At 43.6% G+C, this 25025-nt stretch overlaps 2 protein-coding genes across 7 annotated transcripts in view; one reads left to right on the forward strand and one right to left on the reverse strand.

The window, feature by feature from the left end:
- Positions 1-79: 79 nt before the first annotated feature.
- Positions 80-25025, forward strand: part of SPATA46 (spermatogenesis associated 46) — a 39240-nt gene continuing 14294 nt past the window's right edge. The window contains exons 1-2 of one of the 3 annotated variants that reach the window (XM_033961449.1): positions 80-147; positions 15326-15500. In XM_033961449.1, coding sequence (XP_033817340.1) covers positions 15383-15500 — 118 coding nt within the window. In that variant the 5' untranslated portion in view covers positions 80-147; positions 15326-15382. Of the gene's footprint in view, positions 148-607; positions 1103-15325; positions 15501-25025 lie in introns of those variants that run through there. The other 2 variants (XM_033961450.1, XM_033961451.1) reach the window with 2 other exon arrangements.
- The window catches only part of LOC117368111 (carboxyl-terminal PDZ ligand of neuronal nitric oxide synthase protein-like), a 147802-nt gene continuing 131805 nt past the window's right edge, over positions 9029-25025 (reverse strand). For all 4 annotated transcript variants that reach the window (XM_033961444.1, XM_033961443.1, XM_033961445.1 and 1 more), the window contains 2 exons: positions 11605-11923; positions 9029-10046 (listed from right to left, as the gene is read on the reverse strand). In XM_033961444.1, the coding sequence (XP_033817335.1) occupies positions 9542-10046; positions 11605-11923 (824 nt within the window). In that variant the 3' untranslated portion in view covers positions 9029-9541. The remainder of the gene's footprint in view (positions 10047-11604; positions 11924-25025) is intronic.

Here is a 25025-nt window from a genome sequence, read left to right on the forward strand (position 1 = left end):
TCGCAACCCCTGTCCACCGGGCACCTAGTCGGTTCCCTCCCCCGCCGTCCGCCCTCTCGCTCTTCTGCGCGCCTCCCCCTCATTCAACCTCGGGATCGAGGTCACGCCCCGCCCAGCTACTTCGGCCGTGCTCCGCCCCGGAAACAGGTAATACGTCAGAGGGAGGGGCGGAAGTAGCGTCTTTTGAGCGCCCGCCTCACACACTCGCAACCCCTGTCCACCGGGCTCCTAGTCGGTTCCCTCCCCCGCCGTCCGCCCTCTCGCTCTTCTGCGCGCCTCCCCCTCATTCAACCTCGGGATCGAGGTCCCCGCCCCCCTCCGCTCAGCTACTTCGGCCGTGCTCCGCCCCGGAAACAGGAAATACGTCAGAGGGAGAGGCGGAAGTAGCGTCTTTTGAGCGCCCGCCTCACACACTCGCAACCCCTGTCCACCGGGCTCCTAGTCAGTTCCCTCCCGTCGGCTGCCATCTCTCTCTTTTGCATTCCACCCCGCTCTAACGCATAGGCCTCTCCTCTCCAGCACTCTCAAACTCCTTCCTCTTATTCAACCTAGGGATCGAGGTCCCGCCCCGCCCCCTCTGCTCATTTACTTCGGCCGTATTCAGCCCTGGAAACAGGAAATACGTCAGAGGAGGGGGCGGGACGGTGGAGGAGGGCGGAAATTGCGTCGTTTGACCGCCCTCCTCACACCCTCGTAACCCCTGTCCGCCACAATTGGGCACCGGGCTCCTAGTCGGTTTCCTCGCCGTAGTCCGCCATCTCTTCTGCACTCCCACCCCCGCGGTAGGCCTCTCTTCTCCCCCCTCCGCCATTCATCACTCTCAAACTCCTCCCCCCTCATTCAACCTCGCCCCGTCCTGCCCCCTCCGCTCATCTACTTCGGCCGTATCTTCCTGGAAGCAGGAAATACGTCAGAGGGCGGAAGTAGAGTCGGAGACTTGCGAGAAGCTGGGGAAGGAGCGCAGTCACTTGTTGCATAAAGAGCTTATTGGTGGCAAGCGCGGTAAAATAGCGCGCCTTGCTTATTTTACAGTTGAACTTCGCGTGGCTGGGCGAGGGGAAGCGAAGAGAGAGATGGCACAAGCTGGATACAGGAAAGATAGGTTAGAGTTAGACAACCTAGAGGGGAGGGAAGAGGCACATTTTAGAGATCAAGAGGGCAGTCTCTCAAATTGACATCATCAGATAACATTTAAAGGCTTTTCCTATTCGTTTTCAAAGTATCTTACGTTTCTACAGCAGATTTGTCACTATGCCACCCCACCAGCCGTATAAGTCTATCGGCTGCATGTATCACAGCATAAACTCATCATCCAGTCCAGAAAATGTTTGCTTTGCCAAAGGTGGATTCCCTGGTAGCCTGGGTGACCAAATGTGGCAGATGTGGTTTTAAAGGATCCGCAGGACCGAAGAGGGGATATGGTCCTCAGGAGGCAATTTGAGGCTATATAGCCTTAGAGGGGCCATAATCAAAAACAACATCTAAGGCCCTAGGCGCACAAAGTTGGCAGAAGGGAAATGTTGATTCTTGAAAGAAAACATACAAAATGTGGGGCTTTTTGCGAGAATGGCTTACCTGTATGTTTAGCGGGTTAATTGCCCAGACTGCCACTACGTGTATGCTTATAACACATTCTCGAACAAAAAAATCGCCCAAAACAAGACCTTTTAAGCGGAGGAGCCAGTCCTTCACCTAAAAGCACGACTCTCTAACCGGTGTCTATCAAAAACAATGCTGGTTAGAGAATTGTAAAACCGTACCCTCCCCCCCCCCCCCAATTATTGTGACAGGAGAGATACCCAATCTCTCCTGCCACCACACACCACAACCCCCTGACACATCATGGCAGGAGAGATGCCCAGCCCTTCCTGCTGGACCCCCCCCCCCCTCCGAACCACTCTTCACTGACAGGAGGGATGCCCAGTCCCTCCTGCCAGACACCCCCCGCCTAGACCACTACTAACCCACCAGACCACCCTCTAATCTTTTTTGATGGCCGTCTGGACAGGTCCTTTGTCCGGCCCACCTTCATCTGAATGGCAGGCCTGCCCCTTCTGGTGTATTGTGGGATGCACCTGAGTGGGGCCTAGGGCCTGATTGGCCCAGGTGCCTAAGACCCCACCCATAGGAGGTACCTTAGGCACCTGGGCCAACCGGAATCTTAGGTAAGCCCATGTGCCTAAGGCTCCTTTTATGGGCGGAATCTTGGGCACATGGGCCAATCAGGCCCTAGGCCCCTCCCCAGTGCATCCCACAATACACCAGAAGGGGCAGTCCAGCCATCAAAAAAAAGTTCAATGGGGGTCCGGGTTGGGTTCAGGTGGGTCCTGGGGGGGGGGGTTCAGGGGTGTACTGGGTGGTCCGGTGGAGGTGTCAGGCAGGAGGGACTAGGCATCTCTCCTGCAGGTAAAGAGCGTATTAGTTGATGGGGGGTTCCAGCAGGAGAGACTGGGCATCGCTCCTGCCGCGATCATTATGGGTTAAAGCAGCAGCCGCAGCCTCCTTCATGGCACATGTCTGTCATTACAGCGGATTATCTCAGCAAACAGACATTAGATCTGAGAGTGGTCACTGTCCCTGAAAGCATTCTAGGCCATTGTGAGACAATGGGGTTATCTGACGTTCAACCTCATGGCAAATGCACAGCACAAAAAGGCAAATCGTTTTTTCAGCCAAAGATATGAAATTAGAAGTGCACGGCTAGACACCCTGGTTCAACTATGGCCAGAGACTAGTCTATTGTATGTGTTTCCCCCCCCCAGCCCATGATAGGCTGGGTATTCTACTGAATAGCACATCACATGGGAACAGTAGGTCTTGTAGCACAAGTTTGGCACAGATCCCCCAAGAGGGGCCTTAAGCTACCTGGACCAGTCAGAGCCTTAGCCTTAGGCCCCTCCCTGGCACATCCTAGGATGCACCGGGGAGGGGACGGTCTGCCATTCTGAAGAGGCAGGCCTGCTGGCTGGAGGAATTAATTCCTCCGGCTGGCCATCGTGAACAAGTTGGGGGGGGGGGGAGTGGTTGGGGGCACAGCGGCAGCGGGAGGGAATAGGCATCTCTCCTGCGGGGGGAGGGGGCAAAATTTTCAGGCAGGTCTGTCAAGCCTTAATTTCCTGTCAATGCCTGAGCCAATCAGCACTCAGGCATTGACCAGAAAGTAAGGCTACAACAGCTCAGACCAGCCTGAAAATTTTATTCACAAAAGTAGGATAGCAAGTTTAGGGAATCACCTGGCAATAATAGAGAATTGCTTGGAGTGCTCATTTAAATATTAATGACCTCGTTGTAATACATTTGTTGCATAGCAGAGCTGGAGTCTGCCAGGAAGCTAGGTAAAGACCATGGGAAACCCTTTTGAGAACTGACTGGTAAAATACTTTTACACTAATGGGACATTTTATAGTTTGAAAAAGTAAAGCTTTCTCCATTGAATATGCATGAGATCAGTGTGCATGTACTGCTTCCATTGTAATCAAATAGATCTCATGTATATTCATTGGGGGAAATCCTGGAAATCCGATTGCATTGTGCTAAGCATTCCTCTCCCCCACAGGGGAGTCTTTACAAGTTTTGATAATGTGTCTGAATTCTAAAACTAAAAAAAACACAGAATGGGCTGAAATCTGGAGAGAGAGAGATGAGGCACGGTGTTTACTTCTTAAGTGTATGTTATGTTGTGAATGCTTTAGAAATTTCTTGCTAGATTATATAAAGCATTGTAGGTTTCTTTCCCTTTTCCAGTTTTGGGAGTGGAATTTCTTCTCTTCCAAAGAAAGTCAACTCACATTGTCTCAAGGCTTTCTCCCCTTGAAGATAAGCCTGAGTTCCATCTATCTCTGTAATAAAATACATTCTCAGTGACTTTTGGTAAGCTTTATTGAGAAGGGACTCTGTTTTGCCCCCACAATCATGTGTGCATGTTCTGCATTTGTTTTTCATATTGCAGTCCTAACATGTTCAATTCTGTTGTCAATTCCTGATTGTCCTTACATTATGCCCCAATAGGTCAGCCTCTGCCTGTGGTTCCTCCAATTCCAATTACAGAAGTACTGGCTAATGCTGCCTTCATACACTGTCTGAGGCCTTGCTCTTTAGCCTTATGGGTCTTCTTCTTGTCCCTTCCTTCCTCCAAGGGGGATTCTCTATCTTGGCTCAGAGGAAGCAGAACTGCTCTGCCTCTTTCCTCCTAGAACACACACTCTCTTTTTATCCAGTTTTTAAACCCACACTCAACTTCTTTTATCCCAGCTTTAATTACCCAGTCTTTAAGCATCTCCCTTTTCAAGTTCCACCCCTACAATAAACTCACTTCACTTGCACATCTCTCTGTAATAGCATTAGATTATCATCAGTAAAAGACTTCCAGTTTCTGCTTCTGCATGAAGTAAGAGAGAAATTATATTAAAGGCACCTAAAGATAAATGCCAAATATAACTTAATTAGTATATTGGCTTCAATTATGAGCTTTAATAAGCTCATAATTGAAAAAAATAAAAATTACATGGGTGATAGGTCCTATCGTCTTAGGCACGATTCTACATAATATAAGACACCTAACGGCACCTAACGCCAAAGTAGGCGTGTTTAGGGGTGGAGAAGGACTTGGGCGCAATTCTCTAAAGTACGAGGATCATTTCATAAGTAATGAATGCTATTTTTTAAAATTTACATTTTTTTTTGGGGGGGGGGGTTTTTCAAGTATTTCTTTACAATCCTTCAATATAGTCTCCCTACGTTGCAGTGACCGAGACCCAAAGCGGGAAAGCTTCATTATTCCATCCAAGACACCATTTTTGTTCAGTTGTTCAATGGCTCCGGTACCGGCGGAAGAAAGCTCTTCTAGAGATGCAAAACGATGTCCACGCATAGATTGTTTCAACTTTTGGAGAAAGGTCAAAGTCTGGTGGACTCATGTCTGGACTGCTTGAGTACCTGATTGTAAAAACTGCTTAGATAACCTTGATAGGCGGTATATAAAATCCTAATAAACTTGAACTGTAGGGAGCAGGAGGTAACACCTCCCAGCCGTATTTGCGTAGTTTTTCAATGAGTTTTTCATCTTCCCCATGGCCAAAAAATTTTCGACGAGCTCAATCCAAAGTCAAACAAATGATGATTTTTGCTTATGATCGTGAAAGCATCATCATCACAGTCAAAGTTCCATGTGGAAGTGTCACAGCAGTATTTTGCAAAAAAAATGCACAAAACCCGACCAAAGTTGCTCTTAGCTGGGCCACTCATTCTTCATGACAACGCTCACCCGCGCATAGGGAATGTCGTCATTGAAAAACTACACGAATATGGCTGGGAGGTGTTACCTCATGTTCCCTACAGTCCAGACATGAGTCCACCAGACTTCGACCTTTCTCCAAAGTTGAAACAACCTATGCGTGGACATCATTTTGCATCTCTGGAAGAGCTTTCTTCCGCCGTTACCAGAGCCATTCGGCAACTGAACAAAAACGGTGTCTTGGATGAAATATTGAAGCTTCCCGGACGTTGGGACTTAGTCATTGCAAAGCAGGGAGACTATATTGAAGGATTGTAAAGAAATACTTGAAAAAAAAAAAATAAATAAAACGTAAATTTTTAAAAATAGTGTGCATTATTTATGAAACGACCCTCATACTTAGGCACCTATAATGTAGGCTTTTAAAACCCTGGCCTACATTGTAGGGGTCTAAGTTTTAGTTAGGCACAATTCTGTAATGGATGCCTAAGTGTGACTGACTTGAAATAGGTGCCTATCTTTTTAGGCACTCAGTTATAAATTCTGTCCCTTACTGGTATATTTATTTTACAACAAATAGTTGAAATTAAAAAACAAAGCAAGAGTCTTTCTTGTAAATGTTGGGCTGCTGCTGATTTAGCTGTCTGGATACTAATATAGCTACACACTTTATGAATCCAGAACACTATCATTTGGATATCTGTATAGTGCTGCATATGCCTAGTAATGCTTTAGAAGTTATATTAGTAGTAGCATTGTTATTATCTCCGACTGGATTCTGTAGGAACATTTTAGGTGTTGACAGCACAGCGCTGTACCAATTACCTTTGTGGCAGAGGAGTTAGCTTCTACCAGTCCAGCTGGTTATGCAACCTCCAAGTACGGAAGCAGAAAGAGCAAATATGCATCAGGAATTTTTTATAAGGAGAAATGGAGACCTAAGTCGAGCTGGGCAAGTTTGCATATTTGAGAAGCACAAAAGCCCATTCCGCAAAGAAATCCTGGTGAAGAAAACAAGAGATTTAAGAATAGCGATTTGGAGACTTCAAATTTTATAAAACTTGTGTACTTAGTAAAATTATCATGGCTTAGAAATTTTACCACAGATCTGATGTGATGATCTTTGAATATTTTTAGCCTTGTTCTCCAAGGGTCCTAAAGACCAAATCTTCCCATACATAAAGGGTGGATACAGGACTGAAAATCAGAAGTCAGCCATCAGTATCTGAGTGAGTTCTTCTCTATTAGAAACATAGAAAGATGACGGCAGAAAAGGGCTATAGCCCATCAAGTCTGCCCACTCTACTGACCCACCCCCATTGAGTCTGAGTGCTAATGACCTAGTTCCTTAACTCGACCCTCGTAGGGATCCTACGTGGATGTCCCATTTATTCTTAAAGTCGAGCACGCTGATGGCCTCGACCACCTGCACCGGAAGTTTGTTCCAGTGATCTACCACCCTTTCTGTGAAGAAATACTTCCTGGTGTCACCATTAAATTTCCCTCCTCTGAGTTTGAGCGGGTGCCCCCTTGTGACCGAGGGTCCCTTGGGAAAGAATATGTCGTTTTCCACCTCGACACGACCTGTGATGTACTTAAATGTCTCAATCATGTCTCCCCTTTCCCTGCGCTCCTCTAGAGTGTAGAGCTGTAATTTGCCCACTCTTTCTTCGTATGAGAGACCCTTGAGTCCGGAGACCATCCTAGTGGCCATCCGCTGGACTGACTCAGCTCGAAGCACATCTTTACGGTATATTGTGAGAACACTGGAGGGGGTTATGATACGAGTGGCACACTGCTGTATTTGAACTGTGCCTTTTCTCTCATATAATCACTGAAGACAGAAAATGCTTATCACCACAATGTACTCTAAGCTCCCTGAGATAAAGTTCAAGAGACTGTCCAGTTAGCTTTGGGATTTACACAGGCAAAACTTTGATGTAACGCAAAAAAAATTTCTCTCCCTGCTCCACCAATGCATACAATTTTGTCTACTTGACAAAATCTAACTGGTGATCAGAAGCTTGGAAGTATTTGGGGTACAAGATCTTAGTTTAGCTAGATAGGACCGATATTCAATGCTGTCTATTTGAACTTGAAGAAGCCGAGCCATGCAAATTCAATTCATCTGGATAATGTTAACCGAACATTACACAAAGAAACCTCAAACTCCACCTGATGCAAATGACAACAAAAAATGCCAGCAACATGGAGTCAATGCACTGGAAACTTTGACAGGTTTATTGAATACTCAAGGTCACAAAATAAGCACTTTAAAAATAAAAACAGTTCAAATAGCTCAAATGCATAATGAAGCAATAATCCTATTGATGTGCCAAAATCACAGTTTCATGCGCTAAAGTATTGCCACCTTATTGACTTCAATTTCAACAACTTGGAATGACTGACAAACGGTGTGGCAGTGGAATGGCCTTCAAATGACGGATGAAATCACTGGACCCAACACGTTCCGCGTTTCGGCTTACATAAGTGCCTTCATCAGGGGGGTCCATTTGCTGGATATTCAATGTCAAACATGAGCTAATATGATTGTTGGCTGATGTACATCTTGAATCTGTGATAGTACCGTACCAAAGAAATAGAGTATATCGCGATGTCATGCTGGCAATTCTGTAAGCAATGTAAAGAAATCTTTTCAGTTGAAGTATTGCTGTTTAACGTGTTAAAATAAATAAATGAAAGATGAGCTAATATGTAAAAGGGCGCATAGAAGACAAGCGACGCTAACGATACAAGCGCTCAGCATTTGTCAGTCATTCCAAGCTGTTGAAATTGAAGTCAATAAGGTGGGGTGTCCAACCCGCGGCCCGAGGATTATTGCTTCATTTTGCATAAGAGCTATTTGAACTGTTTTATTTTTAAGTGTTTAAAGTGCTTATTTTGTAACCTTGAGTATTCAATAAACCTGCTTTCCAAACTTTTGTGAATCTCACTGAAATCTTTAAGACTTGGCTACCACACACGTCAATAATCCTGTCAAGTTTCCAATGTATCGGACTCTACTATTTTAAAGTTATCTGAACATTAGATTATATTCAGTGGTCTGACTCTCTCTGGTTATATCCGTTGATTAACAACAGATTACACTAGTCAACTAAATATTAGCTCTGCTGGGATTGGTTTCCTGTTTGGAAGTTTTGACTTGCATGGCATCTTTTTTTTCCTGTGACTGTGAATGACTTTTAGCATTCTACAAATGCTGACCTTTTCGTGTGGTGCTTGTCCTCTCGCTGCTGTCTTTTAGCTGACCGGTCTCACACTTGCCTTTGCTTGATGATGATTTTTGTGCTGAATTAAAAATGGGCCTGTTGCCCTAGAGCAGGGGTAGGCAATTCCAGTCCTCGAGAGCCACAGGCCGGTCAGGTTTTCAGGATATCCACAATAAATATGCATGAGAGAGAGTTTCACCTCAAGGAGGCAGTGCATGCAAATCAATCTCATACATATTCATTGTGAATATCTTGAAAACCTGACCTGTCTGGGGCTCTTGAAAACCTGATCTGTCTGGGGCTCTCGAGAACCGGAACTGCCTACCCCTGCCCTAGAGGAAGCAAAGGTGAGTAACAAATGACTGAGGCCCATGAAGAGTGTGAGAAATACCCTGTGGTTTAGTTGATGAGCAGTGTCCTTAGCTCTGTGGGCAGAACAGTTAGGTGAATTCAAAGGTAGGATGGTCTTTTTCTGCTATCATTTACTATGTAAAAGTGGATGATTGTTTTCAGTATATAAGGAAGGGCTCCAGCCAGATGCCTATTCATAAATGATTCTATAAGGCCAGTTTCCCTGTAGGTTAAAAAAAAAATGTCCAGTGTAAATCAGTACATTTCATAGCTTTAGAGAATATAAACATTTAAATTAATATGTCCATAGCAAACACTATTTTTTCCTCATTGTTTACAGAACACAAGAGTTAGTAGCCTAGAGCAGCCACCTCGCAGATAAGCAACACTGAATGAACAAGGTCTCCCCAAGCATGGGCATTAGAGATACACTCTCTCAATCAACTGCTACTGTTTAGAACAGGGGTCTCAAAGTCCTTCCTTGAGGGCCGCAATCCAATGGGGTTTTCAGGATTTCCCCAATGAATATGCATGAGATCTATGTGCATGCACTGCTTTCAATGCACATTCATTGGGGAAATCCTGAAAACCCGACTGGATTGCGAGGGACTTTGAGATCCCTGGTTTAGAAGAGAATAATTGTTTTGAATATGGGCTAATTGAATTCTGTAGAGAAATAAATTCTGACATACTTTCTTCTGATTATAGCTTTCTAAAGTCGGGAGATCTACTCAAAGGACAGGAGATCGGGATGAGGCCCCTCAATGTCTAAGCTTAAGTTGCTAGGCAGGCCACTACCAGAACCCAGCATTTCCTGGCTGATTTTAAGGTTGGGTAGGTGTGGGTGCGGGCAGGAGGTCACGTTCGTCTCTGCACATTTCTTTACTTTGCATTCCAGGTTCTCCTTGTTGAGCAGGTCAGGGACAAAGAGGGCAGTCTGAGAGAGTTCTGCCCTACTTTCCAGCAGCTCATGGCTAATACCACAAGGCTGAGTCTCTGGGCTGTCCTTCAGCAGCTCACAGTTGGTTCCGACCGGCAGTGGTACTGTCTCCTCTATTTGATCCCGAGACTGTTCCGTTTTTTCAGATGAAGCCTCTATAGCGTCTAGGCTGCTCACTACAGGGTCCGACGAGATCATCATGTCCTGAGTGGTCTTCAAAGCCCTGGGGGTTCGTTTTTTGGCTACAGGTGGAGGTGGATCAAGTAAAGGGAATGGCTCCTGGAACTTAGACCTGTGGGATTCAATTTGAAATGGCAGATTATTATCAATGGTTATTTCAGACAAAATAACATTAAGAATACAAAACAGGGTACAGATTTGCTTGTGAGTGTGCACTTTAACTATGCGAGTAGGCTATAACTCATGGAATATGCAACCATTATTCAGGGTTGCAGAATGTCGAAATCTAGCAGCATCACTGATACCTGCTGACTTGGTGGTGGAGGTTTTCACTTTTTGATATATATATACTTTTCCTTTTTTAATTTTAGTAAAGCCTGGTGCAAATTTTCACCCCTAAATTATGTGCAGATCTTCCTTAGTCTAGAAACCTGTGTTTAAATTCCAGGAATGCCCGCAATCCACTCGTGCCCTTCCCAAGGTCATGCCACCTTTTTCAGATCGACGCATAAAATTTTTGCGCGGATCCTGGCGCCTAAAAAGGAGCATGCGAATTTCAATTAGTGCCAATAGTTGATCATTACCACCTAATTATCAGTGCTAACTGGCTTGTTAATAAAATTGCACATGAAATTTTGAGTGCCATATATAGAATTAGTATCACCCGCAGTCAATTGTAAGACATTGAAGAAATATCCAATCAAAAATTATGTCAATGTCATTTACCATTTTCTTTTAACCATCATTTTTTAACTTTTTTTGTAGGGCCTCAGACTAGCCATTAGGTACCATACATTTTTATGGTCACCAATCAAAACTTGCCCCATTAAATATCTTTTTTTATTTTCACGGTTTTCCTTATTTAAAGTGCTTAGTGCTATGTTATATAACTTTAATAACTTAATTCTTAAATTCTTAAAACTTATTTGACTTATCTTAAGTCAGTCTTGTCTCATAATGTCATCGGGAAGGGACCTGCCACTCGACATTTTCACCTGGCTGTTTCAAGAAAAGTCCCCCCCCTTCTTTAAGTTATTCGCACCATCCCGATCTGCATAGTGTTTAGTGAGATAAGATTTATAGAATTAGGGCACTATTGCGCATGTAGATGAAAGCCTGGACAAAACCTACGCCTTCCAAGCCGCCAAACTAAACCCCTGGCTAGCCCAAATGGCCCTCAAGGCCTACAACTACCTTGACTTTAGAAAACTACTCAAAACTCACCTATTCCGAGACCAAGACTGTTAATGCCCCTTTTCAATCCTCCTCCTCCCCCCTTTCTGACCTACTCCCCCCGCCGTCGCCCTCCTCTCCCCCCTTACCCTCTCTCCTTGCTGTTCGCAACTCCATGATATAATTGATATGTAACCACTTGTACCTACTCTCTCCTTGCTGTTTGCAACTCTATGATCAATTTGATATGTAACCTCTTGTAATCTCTGTCTAATTAATGTGAACCGCCTAGAACTCTTCGGGGTATGGCAGTATACAAAAATAAAGTTATTATTATTATTATTATAGAATTGTCCTTATATTGAGCAACACTGAGCACTGTTCTTGAATAAGTGTCTCTTGAGCTATAGTGTGAACTATTAACAGTAAAATAAATGAAAAGTTCATTCTTTTTTCCTTATTGTTTTAGGCAGTTGTGAGGTTGTTTAGTTTCTCACCCTTCTGAAGCTGGTAGAGTTGTCGCACTGGTAGCCAGCATAGCGGTCGCATTTATGTTGACTTCCGTCACCCCAATGTCACCAAGGCTCACGGTCTCCTTTCTGCGGAGGAAGTCGTTGACCTTTGCCCCGACAGCCTTGCCCAAGTTCTTCAAGTGCTGAGTGCTCCCCACTAGGATGCCCACACTTGAGGACTCAGCAGATGCTGAAGCCGCCGATGAGTTGCTCGGCGTGTGTTTTGCCAGTTGCGAGAGAGACCGGCTCTGTGGTAGTTTAGACGAATGAGTTGTATTTGAGTTCTCAAACATGCTTTGGTCAACTGTAATGGAGAAAATCACATAACATTATGTCGATTAGAGACGGAATAGATTTTAAAACAAAATAATCACACTAAAAAAAGCGACTGTGCAGAGTGACTTTGTTAATCATGCAAAGAAGATGCCTCAGCAGGCTCCCCAGTTGTCGCAGCTCTGAAGAATCACGAAGCTGAAAAGCAAATCATTATTGCCCTTTTATACAAGAATTCTTCAGATTATGGTCCAAACAACAATGCTCCATGCCAAAGAGAAGGAGGCCAGAGATGCCAAATGCATAAAAATGCTGGCCCATATTATTCCTGCACCCCCCCCCCCCAAGCTGTTCATGCTCAGAAGGTACCCAGAATCTCAACCACTGACCATCACATTACTGTAATAGACCGTATACAATTGTGAAAAAATTTAGCCAACTTCAGCTTGCAAAGCCCATGGAATATTATTCCATATAAGTGGAACAATAACAGAGAAGATTCACATTTCACCCGTCCATCCACTTTTCCCTCCCTTCAGTCTGAATAGTTCACCCTAACTTGCTGACTCTCTTTTCCCTCCTTTCCTATCTCTATGCTGACCCTCTTTTTGACTCGGCCCTCCTTCTTACTCCCCGTTTCCAAAAGTAATGGCATACCAAAATACAAGCGCTGCCCTCATTAATGTTTTTTAAACATTGATAAGTTTAAAATGGCTGCTCCTGCCAGAGGTAGCATATTTATTCCTACATGTTTTGTAGAAAAGGCCTTATATAAGCAGATCCTTTTCTACAATGCCTCAACATCTCAATTCTTATCTGCATGTTCTATCCATCACCAACTACAGACCCATCGCCAACATACCACTCTTCCAAAAACTCATGGAAGGTCTTGTCAACAACAACCTTACGAATTACCTGGACAAGTACAATATTCTTCATGACACCCAGTCCGGTTTCCGCCCAAATCATAGCACCGAAACCGTCCTAGCTGCCCTGACAAATTACCTCCTCCACCTGTTCTCACTGGGTAAAAGCGCCCTGATACTTCAATTCGATTTGAGTAGTGCCTTCGACCTGGTCGACCACGACATTATGCTCAACTGCCTTGACTCCATCGGCATCTCCGGTCAGGTAATAGATTGGTTCACAGGCTTCCTAACCAACCGTACCTACCAGGTCCACAGTAATGGAGCCTTCTCCCACCACTGGCGTAACCCTTGTGGAGTCCCACAAGGCTCTCCCCTATCCCCCTCCCTATTCAATATTTACTTGACCCCTCTGGCACGAAGCCTAGCAAACTCTAACCTAAAATCGTTCATATATGCAGACGACATCACCATCATTGTTCCCATTACCTCACTCACTCTAGAAACGGAAAAACTCATCGCATCTATCCTCACCAAGTTAGAACTGTGGACCTCAAAACTCAAATTAAAATTGAACTCTGAAAAAACCAAAATCTTCCTAGCGAGTCCCAACCACAAATTAACAAACACTTCCCTCAGATTGAATGGGCTAGATTACCCTATCTTACCCACCATAAAAATCCTTGGAGTCATCCTGGACCGCACCCTAACCTTCGATGACCATACCAGTGCCCAGGTGAAAAAATGTTTCTGTACCCTCTGGAAACTGCGCACCATCAAACGTTACTTCGACCACCAAGCCTTCCGTCTACTCATCCAATCTCTGGTATTAAGCATATTAGACTACTGCAACATTATTTACCTGGGATCCTATAAAAATACCATCAAACGTCTTAGAACAGTCCAAAATGCGGCCGTCCGCCTCATCTATGATCTCAAAAAATACGACCATGTTAGCCCCTACTACACCAAACTCCATTGGCTCCCAGTAGAGGCAAGGATCATCTTTAAGTTCGCCTGCCTCTGTTTCAAAACTCTAACAGGATCTTCCCCAATCTACTTGTCTGAGCACCTTGAAATAGCAGGCCCCTCTCGCACACGAAACGCCCACCTATTCACCTTTCCCTCCCTAAAAGGCTGCCTCTACAAGAGATTCACTGATAGAACCCTAGCATTCCAAGCGGGCAAATGGAACAATTGCCTTACCGCCCTCATCTCCAACTCTCCACCCTACCACCTGTTCAGGAAGTCACTAAAAACCTACCTCTTCGACAAATTCCGCTAACGCTGCCTTCCCCCCTTCCCTGCACCCTCCTGACCTCGACATGCCTCCATTCCCTCTGACTACGCCCCTCTCCCAAGCCACTATGGCCTCTCTTTCTCAAGCTCTGTTTTATCTAATTGCCCTGCCTTTTCATAGCCTCATATTTAACATCACTGTAAATGTACCACCGCTTTAACATGGAACATCGCTGTATACGTACAGTCTCTTCTTTAGTATATGCCTTTTTATTACTGCTATTTATGTAACATCTTTGTAAATGTAATAACACTGTAATATGTATCATCGCTGTAAATGTACAGTCTCTTCTATTGTTAACCGCATTGAACTTCCATGGTATTGCGGGATACAAGAATAAAGTTATTATTATTATTATCTAAAATCTGACTTAACATGTAGGACAGACTAAGATAATACTTTGGCCTCAGATGTCAGCACTTTGAAGATGTGGCAGTTAGAAGGACCTTTGGTATTTCACTATACAGTATTTGAAAACCTCATACCACTGTCTTCCTGAGAAGCTGTGAAATAGCTCTTGTAACAACAACTATCAAGGTGGAAGATTGTGTCAAGTGATCATTACAATTGGAAATACACTGGATTTTTGATTATGTATACAATCAACTGTATGTCAAGTTTCTTTTTGTGATTGGAAAGGATCAATAGTGGGCTTATATGAGTACTGGACCTTTCTCAGAATTAACTACAATATTCACATTATCTAATTTATTTGTGAGTTGAGTAGAAAAATATTGACTGGTTGAAGTTATCATTATCATAGAGGAGAAAGCTGGCTAGCCCCCATTAGTAACACAACATAGAACACAATGCAGGTATTATGTGTGCAAATAAGTAGGATTTATATGAACAAAATAATCTATTTAAGTTGACATATGGATAGTTCCATTACATTGGAAGCAATCTGCACTTAGAAGACCTATTTTAAAGAAGCCTGGTCTAAATTCTTCAATTTTTCTCTAGTTTTCGACCAGTAGCTAAATCTGCCGTATTTATGAGAAGGCAGTTCTGACACAATTGTTGAAATTTTGGAATGCTAATAATTCTTTTTATCCATCTCAATTAGGTTTTCGAGATAATCTTAGAACAGAAAAGGCTTTGGTATTCAGGGTTAATGATATCTGTTTTATTGATGCTGGGTGGGAGGTATAATTGTTTTTGAGCTCAGCCTTTGATTTAGTGAATTATGAGTTATTATTGGAACAACTATTTAATTCCGACATCTCTGGTACATCTTTTAATTGATTTCATTCTTTTGTCTTTTCAGTCTTTTGTTACAGCTTTAAATGGCTCTTATTCAGAGCCATATCCCCTCACCACCACAATGTTTAATCTCTTTGCGGCTCCATTAGCCGCTCTTATTCAGAGGAAAGGCCTTGCCGGGGCTGGCCGCGAGCATCCTGTTTTGAGCAATGCCTCCTGCTGCCTGGCTGCCTCTTTGGGTAAGGAAGGGAGGGAGGGAACAAGGGGGTTCGCGGCTCAGGACTGCCTCCTCCTTCTGCTGCTTCAGGGCTTGAGGGAGGAAGGGAGGGGGGCTTTGCGGCTCAGGATGGCTGCCACGCTGGCACTTTGGGGCAGGAGGGAGGGGGTTCGTATCTCAGCTGCTTTAGGGCTTGGGTGCTTGAAGGAGGGAGGGGGGGGAGATTTGCGGCTCAGGACCACTGCCCTGCTGGTGCTTCAGGTCGGGAGGGAGGTGGGGTTCACAGCTCAGAACTGCCACCGCTTTTAGTGCTTTGGGGTTTGAGGGAGGGAGAGGCTATGCGGCTTAGGACTGCTGCTGCTGGTTCTTTGGGGGACTTTTTTTCCGTCCAGCAATTTTTTGGGTTAACTGAGATTCTACTGTATGTATACACCCTGTGTCACATGGAATACATACTATGAAGAGGGTAAATAATTTTATAATTATGCCTGTGAGAAGCTAACCCTCCCCCCCATCTATTTTAAGCGTATTTTATAAAAGATAAATATCTAAACTACTTCAGCCACAACAACAAAACTATAATTAAAAACCCATTTGATTAATCATTTGTATTGTAGGACTATCATACCAAGGTTGTGATCTTGCTGAATAAATGCAAAAGTATCACTTTCCACTCTTCATTTGTTGTAATAAGTCCCGGTATGTGTGTGAAAATTAATACGTGAAAAAACCTTTTCTTATCCAGATTCATTTCATGTAAAACTATTTTGAATTTATCAAATAGCCTTGATTTTTTTTTTTTTTTCAGTAGGCCGTGAAAACTGTAAGGCTGTTTATCGCTATTCTGCTATAATTTTTAAATTTGTATTTTGTATTTCTTATCTTTTCATTCTTTAATTTTTTAGGACTGCATTTTATTTAATTGCTTGATCAAAGGTATGATTCCCCCCCCCCCCCCCGGCTGCAGCTCCTTGTAACTAGAAGTGATGGAGGGTTAAGTGACTAATGTTACTTGCCCAGAGTCACCAGAAACTGCAGTGGGGGGGAAGACATAGCATACCTTTAAAAGCACAATTGTGATTAAAATTGTGCAGGCTTAAAAAAAATAAACCCAAAACACAACATATCTGGCTGTGTCTCTTGCACTGAATAAAAGCTCAAGACACAAGACAAAATGCTGATGTGGTCATGTTTTAAAGCTGTAGCTCTCGTCAGGACATGGCACTTTATTGATGTGAAATCTCAGTCTTTCTCAAACTCATAGAAAAATACCAAATTTATTTTAATCCGATTGCTTGCCAGGCAGCAACACAGAACCAGCCTCAACAATGTGCCCAAATTTATAACTGCTCTGAAAAACGTATACTAGGGATGTTCACAGGGCAAACATTTTTGGTTCGGTTTTGGTTCTTTTGGGCCTTTGCCCCGTTTCCCAGTTTGTTTCATAGATTTGTTCTAATGCAGTGGTCTCAAACACGCGGCCCGGGGGCCACATGCGGCCCGCCAGGTACTATTTTGAGGCCCTCAGTATGTTTATCGTAATCACAAAAGTAAAATAAAAGAGTTTCTTGATCATACGTCTCTTTAGCTCTAAATGACAATATTATTATTAAGACTTAGCCAAAAGGAAAGATTTATAAACCATAAAGAGTTTTACCTCATGCAAAATTGTCATTTCTTTAAGAAGACATTAACTATTTTTTTCTGAGGCCCTCCAAGTACCGACAAATCCAAAATGTGGCCCTGCAAAGGGTTGGAGTTGGAGACCACTGGCTAAACTATAACTATGACATCCTGTTTGTCTTTGGGAAGCAGAACTGAGATTGTGATGTCATAATGCCTCATTCCACCAATAAGAGCCAGCCTCATCAGTGATGTCACAATGGCTTGATAACAGTTTCTTGATCATACGTCTCTTTGGCTATAAATGACAATATTATTATTAAGACTTAGCCAAAAGGAAAGATTTAGAAACTATAAAGAGTTTTACCTCATGCAAAATTGTCATTTCTTTCATAAGACATTAACTATTTTTTCTGAGGCCCTCCAAGTACCGACAAATCCAAAATGTGGCCCTGCAAAGGGTTGGAGTTGGAGACCACTGTTCTAATGCATGCTAAAAGTTTGGTATTAAGACTTTTTAGTGCATGTTAACCTTTTAACTTGCATTACATGAATTTAGCCTTTATTCATTGTTTAACGGCAGACCTAATAAACTGATTGCATGCTAATGAATTTACATCCCTAGCATATATTCTACATAGGTATCTGTGCATTTTCTAAAAGATGGAAATCCATCAATCCTCCATCCCACTGCACCCACACAGGACTGAATTCTATAAAAAGGCACCGAAAATTTGCCACCGGCTAAAACAAGCTCAGCGCTATTTTAAATAAACGGCACAAAAGGTTAGGGGTGATGGTCGTAGAACAGCACTTGGTGCCAGGAACCACACCTAACACTTACACCGACTAAACCCTGGTGTAAATCCTCCTGCCTAAATTAGGTGTGGATCTCCCTCGTTCTATAACAGCGCTTATACAGGAATGTCCTCAATCCGCCCATGATTCTTCCATGGTCACGCCCCTTTTTCGAGGCCATGCGTAAGATTTATGTGCATGTAACTCTTAGTTCATTCCAATTAGCACTGAAAATTTGATTGTCAGGGCCCAATTATCAGCGCTAACTGGTTCGTTATCCAATTAAATTATAGGCACTAGTGTTTCCGTTGCAGTGCAGGGGCGGCCAAAAACTTATTCACAAAACAGGCTTAATTGGCAAAAAAGATTATCCTTAAAGTACAGGTGTCTGGAGACCCTTCAGAATACTGGAATTGACACAACCAACTGTATCAATTGATGTTAATGGACAAATCTACTGACATTTAAAAAAAAAAAATTCAATCTCTTTCTCCGAAAGCCTGTCATCTTGTACTTAATTCTCTCCAGTATTTATTATCTTCCTGGATCCCTAATCGGTATCTTCTTCTTTACCAATGGGGAGATATCCGAGACCAATCTCTCCATAGGACTTCAGCAACGTTGCACTGTTCAGATGATAGCGTGTTGGGTATCCAGGATTGTGGGATTTCCCCCCCCCCCCTCTTGATGATTCCACTATGGTGGGTTTTCATCTTACAGGGAGGTGGGGGTTAGGTATTCAAGTTTCAAGTTATTATCACATTTGATTAATCGCTTAATCCGAATTCTAAGCGATGTACAAATTAATAAAAATTACAGAGTAAAGGAAGACAGACTAAACGACTAAAACATAATATAAAATTAAATTACACATACAAGTAGAAACATAAGGAAACTTTGTTTTAAAATGTACCATCAATGTACATGGTCATTAAATTTCTTTCTATTGAAATTTCAATCAAAAGATTTACACACAGACTTGTGTGCATGCCCAGATTTGCATGTGCAATTTTAAGCACCATTTATAGAATTTGTGTCCCTGGGAATTCTTATGCTCAAGTACACACAAAAGGAGGTACAGTATGTGGATTCTGCATGCCTAATTTTTGTCTACATGCAGTCACACAAGCTCTTTTTCCATGTGTAAAGCGGACTATACCTATGGAAAAAGCTTTAGAAAATTGCCTTAAGGGCACACACTGGACTAGATGGATACACCCTATAGCACAGACACAATGGTATTTTAAACATATGGTCACTAAGTTAAAGCACGCCTTACCTTACATGGGAAACTCGAAGAGCATAGCAAAAGGAGAGAAAAAAAAAAGAGGAAAATGAAACTATTCCAGGAAAAGTGCACTTTTAAATTTTTACATCCAACAGAACAAACAACTTACATTATATAACAGAAAAGATTTTGAGAGGTCCGGGGTTCTCAGGACACACCCACCTAGTCATGAGATAAATCTGCATGCATTACCTCCACTCTATGCAAATCAATATCATGCATATTCATTGTGAGTATCATGAGCCACCTGACTGGCTAGCTGTGTCCCAAGGACGGCTTGAGTGAGACCCACCGGCGTAGCTGTATCTTCATCTCCATGAAGAAAAGTCAATTCCATACTAAGGATACATTGAAGGCAGCATTCACAATTCCTACTTATTGTGCCAGGTTCAGGATGAAAAAGCTTTAAACATGAAGGAACAACGATGGATTTATAGCTTGGGCACGGTCGAACCCGGAGGTTTGAATGTTGAAGTAGAATGGGTGACTTTGTTTTGAAGGTTCCATTAAAAATCAAATGGACAAAAAAATATAAACATGAATCAATATAAAATTGGGTTAGGACCCCTTATGATGGGTTTGCTTGAGGGTACGAGTTGGATGTTGTCTCTTTATTTAAGTATCTTAACTCCGTATTGGTACTGAACAATTATTGATAACGTTATTTAAACAATTCTAAGAACGCCGCGGCCATCTTGCTCTGAGCGTTAGGGAGAGTCGGATGACTATAGCGGCTCTGGTAAGGCTATTTTCAATACCGATTCTATTTTAGCTTTTACATTAACTTTTGGGGATGAGGTAATAGGTGAAATATTTAAGAACAAAAGAGTCTATGGTCTTATTTATTTATTTGCTTTTAGGGAGGTCCTTGAAAAAGCATCTGTGAAACATGTTGAGCTCCGTTTCTCCCAGGTCATGATTAAAGAAATCATAAGCTGAGCTAAGCTAAGTCTATAACTTTAAACATTACTTATTCCTAAAATATGTTAAATATTAAATTAAGTTTATCGCTAAAAATTATAACAGTGTTTGAAACAAAGAAGCTGGTGAGGATTCATCACCCAATAACTCCCAGCTAAAACAGTAATATAGCGGAGGAGGGGGTGTAACTGAGGCTTCGTTCCAATAAAAAAACATATACATTAAGAGGGGCATAATAAAAAAAAACGTCTAAGTCCCCTTTTGGCCTAAGGCCTTAAACGTTGAAAGTAGAAGCAGGGAAAATGTCCAAAAGGAGGTTTTTTTTAAATAATGGCCTGCCTCTACGTTCAGCTGTTTAAACGCCTAGACCATCACGTCTAAACTTACACCATATAATGACCTAAAAAAAGCCTAAGCCCCAAACAAGGGCTTTTAGGTGAAGGAGGAGCCAGTCCTTCGCCTAAAAGCTGGATTCTGTAACTGGTGTCTGTCAAAAACAACACCGGTTACAGAATCCACCCCCCCTCAACGATCTGGGCAGGAGGGAGCCCAAGCCTTCCTGCCCTGTCGAACCGCGACCCCCCCCCCATCGGGACGAGGGAGCCCAAGCCCTCCTGGCCAGGCGACTCCCCCTACCCCCACTAAGATACGGGCACCATGATCGTCCCCCCCGAACAGCCCCCCACCCGCCAACCCGCGAGAACCCCCACCGACCCCACCCCCACCCCGTACCTGTAACATTTGTTGGCCAGACGGACGGGTGCCAAGCCCATCCATCCGGCAGGCCAGCCATCCCTCTAATGGCTTACCTTAGGGCCTGATTGGCCCAGGCGGCTCAAACCCCGCCCCGCCCCTTGTCCTTTCCACGAATCAAGGTAAACAGGCAGCTAAATAACTTTCCCGCCACATACATTCACTTGACAGTTTTCTGCATATTTACTATATTGTTACATGTATAATGTGCACACACATACATTCCCCTCCCCCCCCCTTTTTACAAGACCATAGCGCAGTTTTTAGCACTGACTGTGGCAGCAACAGTTCCAACGGCTCATAGGAATTCTATGCGCGTCGGAGCTGTTACTGCCGTGGCCGGTTTTACAAAACTGCGCTACAGATTTGTAAAAAGGGGGGGGGATAATGCACACAAACTGATTTAATGCGCATTATACCAGTTTGGTTTCAAGGGCTTTTCTTTTTAGGTTCTTGCAGGCATTTATTACTGCACAAAACCTACAACCTGAAAAAGAAAAAAAAAAAAAAAAAACCCTTAAAACCAATTGTGCTCATTTTACGCACAGGAGATGTTATAGAACTGCCCTTTAAGTGAATGAAATGATCAATGCTGCGTGACATCATAAAGGTTTGTGATGTCAGATGCCAGTTAAGAACGCTCAGAACAGGGGATGCCACGGCAGTGACAACTTGGTGTCCTTGGATGCAGCATTCTGTTTATAGCTTTAGAGAGTATATCACAAGGAGTAGGACAGAGTTTTATTTCCCATCAAGAGAAAAATGGACGGTTTTTCTCTTCTGACAATCTCTGGACCTCTCATCCAAAACTCTGCTATTCCCCTTCCAAGGAAAAGTGGCTTTTCAGTTTATACCTCACCTATAAAGGATTTAACAGGTTATCTCCAATTCATTTTTATGCTATCTTTAGGCGCTTATAGAACAGGTACCTATTGTGAAAATAAGGGGATATCAGGCTCCAGTGCAGTACAATTGTTTAGTAGGTCGATACCTGCGGTTCTATATTATTTGTACTCGGCGTAAAGAGTTAAGAGTTCTCCCTCTGTATTCGCGGGGCAGAACATAGCCGTGAATACTGAAAAACCGCAAATAAAACTTTTTTGCATGTTATTTGCGGTTTTTTGGTAAAATAGACCTGAAAAAGATAATAAACCGTGAATAACCTGACCTGCGATTTGCTCTGTACAACGCCCGCAGCAGCGATGTCCTTCAGGAGCCACCGGGAGCGGCGATTTGCAATGTGAAACGCCGGGTTCAGTGATGAAAATTAGGGGGGGGGGGGGGGGGGCGGAGTCAGCAGCCAAAAAAAAATAATCGCGAATAAGTGAATCCGCAAATACGGAAACCGCGGATACGGAGGGAGAAGTGTATATGAAATGCTAAAGCTGGGAAACGGGGGAGGGGGGAAAGCGGTCTGGAGAGAGAAAGAGAGTAGCTAACGAACGAGGGCTTTTACTAAGCCACGCTAGCGGTTTGCCGCGCCCGCTAGACGCCACCACTGAGCTGGCGTTCGTCTTTGGCGCGTAGCACGGGGGTAGCGTGCGCTAAAAACGTTAGCTCACCTTAGTAAAAGGAGCCCTGAATGATTGTTAGAGATGACAGTAGGCATCCGGAGCTTACCTGTCATGCCAATGTTTCTAGGTTTATTTACATTTTAATATACCGACCATCATCATGTATCTGGCCGGTTTACATAGCTAAAAATATTAAAATAAATTTAAGAAAAGGGGTAAAGAAAAAAAAAAAGATTGAACATTAAATAAATAAATACAATTACGTGCGTGAGTTTGTGGGAGAAGGGGGGAAGGAAAGTTTGCAATTACATCATAAAAATAAATAAAGGGAAGGGAGGGAAGCACCCGGAAGGGAGGTCACTTCTTAGAAGCAGTTCATTTTATATACTGCTGTGCTGTTAGAGAGAGAACATAAGACTTGCCGCTGCTGGGTCAAACCAGTGGTCCGTCGTGCCCAGCAGTCCGCACGCGCGGCAGCCCTCTCTGGTCAAAGACCAGCGCCCTAACTGAGACCAGCCCTACCTAAGTACATTCTGGTTCAGAAGGAACTTGTCTAACTTTGTCTTGAGTCCCTGGAGGGTGTTTTCCCCTATGACAGACTCCGGAAGAGCATTCCAGTTTTCTACCACTCTCCGGGTGAAGAAGAACTTCCTTATGTTCGTATGGAATCTATCCCATTTTAATTTTAGAGAGGGCCCTCTCGTTCTCCCTACCTTGGAGAGGGTGAACAACCTATTCTTACCAACTGAGTCTATTCCCTTCAGTACCTTGAATGTTTCGATCATGTCCCCTCTCAATCTCCTCTGGTCGAGGGAGAAGAGGCCCAGTTTCTCTAATCTTTCGCTGTATGGTAACACCTCCAGTCCTTTAACCATCTTAGTCGCTCTTCTCTGGACCCTTTCAAGTCGTACTGTGTCCTTCTTCATGTATGGCGACCAGTGCTAGACGCAGTACTCCAGGTGAGGGCGCATCATGGCCCAGTACAGCGGCATGATAACCTTCTCCGATCTGTTCGTGATCCCCTTCTTTATCATTCCTAGCATTCTGTTCGCCCTTTTCGCCGCCACTGCACATTGCGCGGACGGCTTCATCGACTTGTTGATCATAACTCCCAAGTCTCTTTCCTGGGAGGTCTCTCCAAGTACCGCCCCGGACATCCTGTATTCGTGCATGAGATTTTTGTTACTTACATGCATCACTTTACACTTATCCACGCTATGGCATGCGTCTTGGAATAAGAAAGTTTTTAGTTTAGTCTTGAATTTATCAAGCAAATTTTCTTGGTGGAGTTGAGACGGCATGGCATTCCATAGGGTTGGAGCTGTAACAGAGAAATTAGTGTTTCTGGTGTAATAAAAGTCCTCCATAGCCCCAGGTACGTTAGATAGATTATGAGCCCAGAGGGAGAAAGAGGGAAAAATACTTGAGTACCTAATTGTAAAACCGCTTAGATAACCTTGATAGGCGGTATATAAAAACCTAATAAACTTGAACTTAATTGGGGGAACAGTCAATAAGTTCTGGTCAGCTGATCTGAGGGTATGTGGAGAACAGTAGGGAATGATAAGTTTATCCAGGAAAGGTGGTGAGCGCGTAAGTTTGATTTTAAAAGCTAACAGTAGGATTTTATATGTGGCGCGATGTGAAATGGGTAGCCAGTGTGCCTTGTCAGCTATTTGGGCTTTCAATTTTATAAAAACACATCCCGTAATTCTGAAGAAAGAGGGAGGTGTCTGGGGTAACATTCTAGCAATATGAAACCTCATAAAGCATTTTGTGATCAATATTTTGTTCTCTTTACCGATCAATGCTAGGGGTCAGTAAGCTGGAAAGAGACCTGGGAGTGATGGTAGACACGACATTGAAGGCGTCGGCACAGTGCGCCACAGCCTCGAGGAAAGCAAACCAAATGTTAGGTATCATTAAGAAGGGTATCTCGACCAGAACGAAGGAAGTCATCCTGCCACTGTACCGGGCTATGGTGCGCCCGCATCTGGAATACTGTGTACAGTACTGGTCACCGTACCTCAAAAAGGACATGGCAATGCTTGAGGGAGTCCAGAGAAGAGCAACTAAACTGATTAAGGGTATGGAAAACCTTACATACACTGACAGACTGAAGAAGCTGGGGCTGTTCTCCCTGGAAAAGCGGAGACTCAGAGGAGATATGATAGAGACCTTCAAGATCCTGAGGGGCATCGAAAAGGTTGACAAGGACAGATTTTTCAATTTAAAAGAAACCACAAGAACAAGGGGACACTCGATGAAATTGAAGGGGGACAGGTTTAGAACAAATGCAAGGAAATTCTTTTTCACACAGAGGGTGGTGGACACATGGAACACCCTTCCGGAGGCCGTGATAGGAAATAGCACAGTAAAGGGTTTCAAGGAAGACCTGGATAGGTTCCTGGAGGACAAAGGGATTGAGGGGTACAGATAAGAGCAGTGGAAGGTTTAGAGATAAGTGTAGAGGTAGGTATAAAATTAGTCAGGGACCGCTGCTCAGGCAATATGCCTGATGGGCCGCCGCGTGAGCGGACCGCTGGGCGGGATGGACCTCTGGTCTGCCCCGGCGGAGGCGACTACTTATGTTCTTATGATCATTCTCAGTTACATTTTTTTTTAAGCTAAAGATGTTCCTCCCTGAAGA

Source organism: Geotrypetes seraphini, chromosome 10, assembly GCF_902459505.1.
Source record: "Geotrypetes seraphini chromosome 10, aGeoSer1.1, whole genome shotgun sequence".
Lineage (NCBI taxonomy): Eukaryota > Metazoa > Chordata > Amphibia > Gymnophiona > Dermophiidae > Geotrypetes > Geotrypetes seraphini.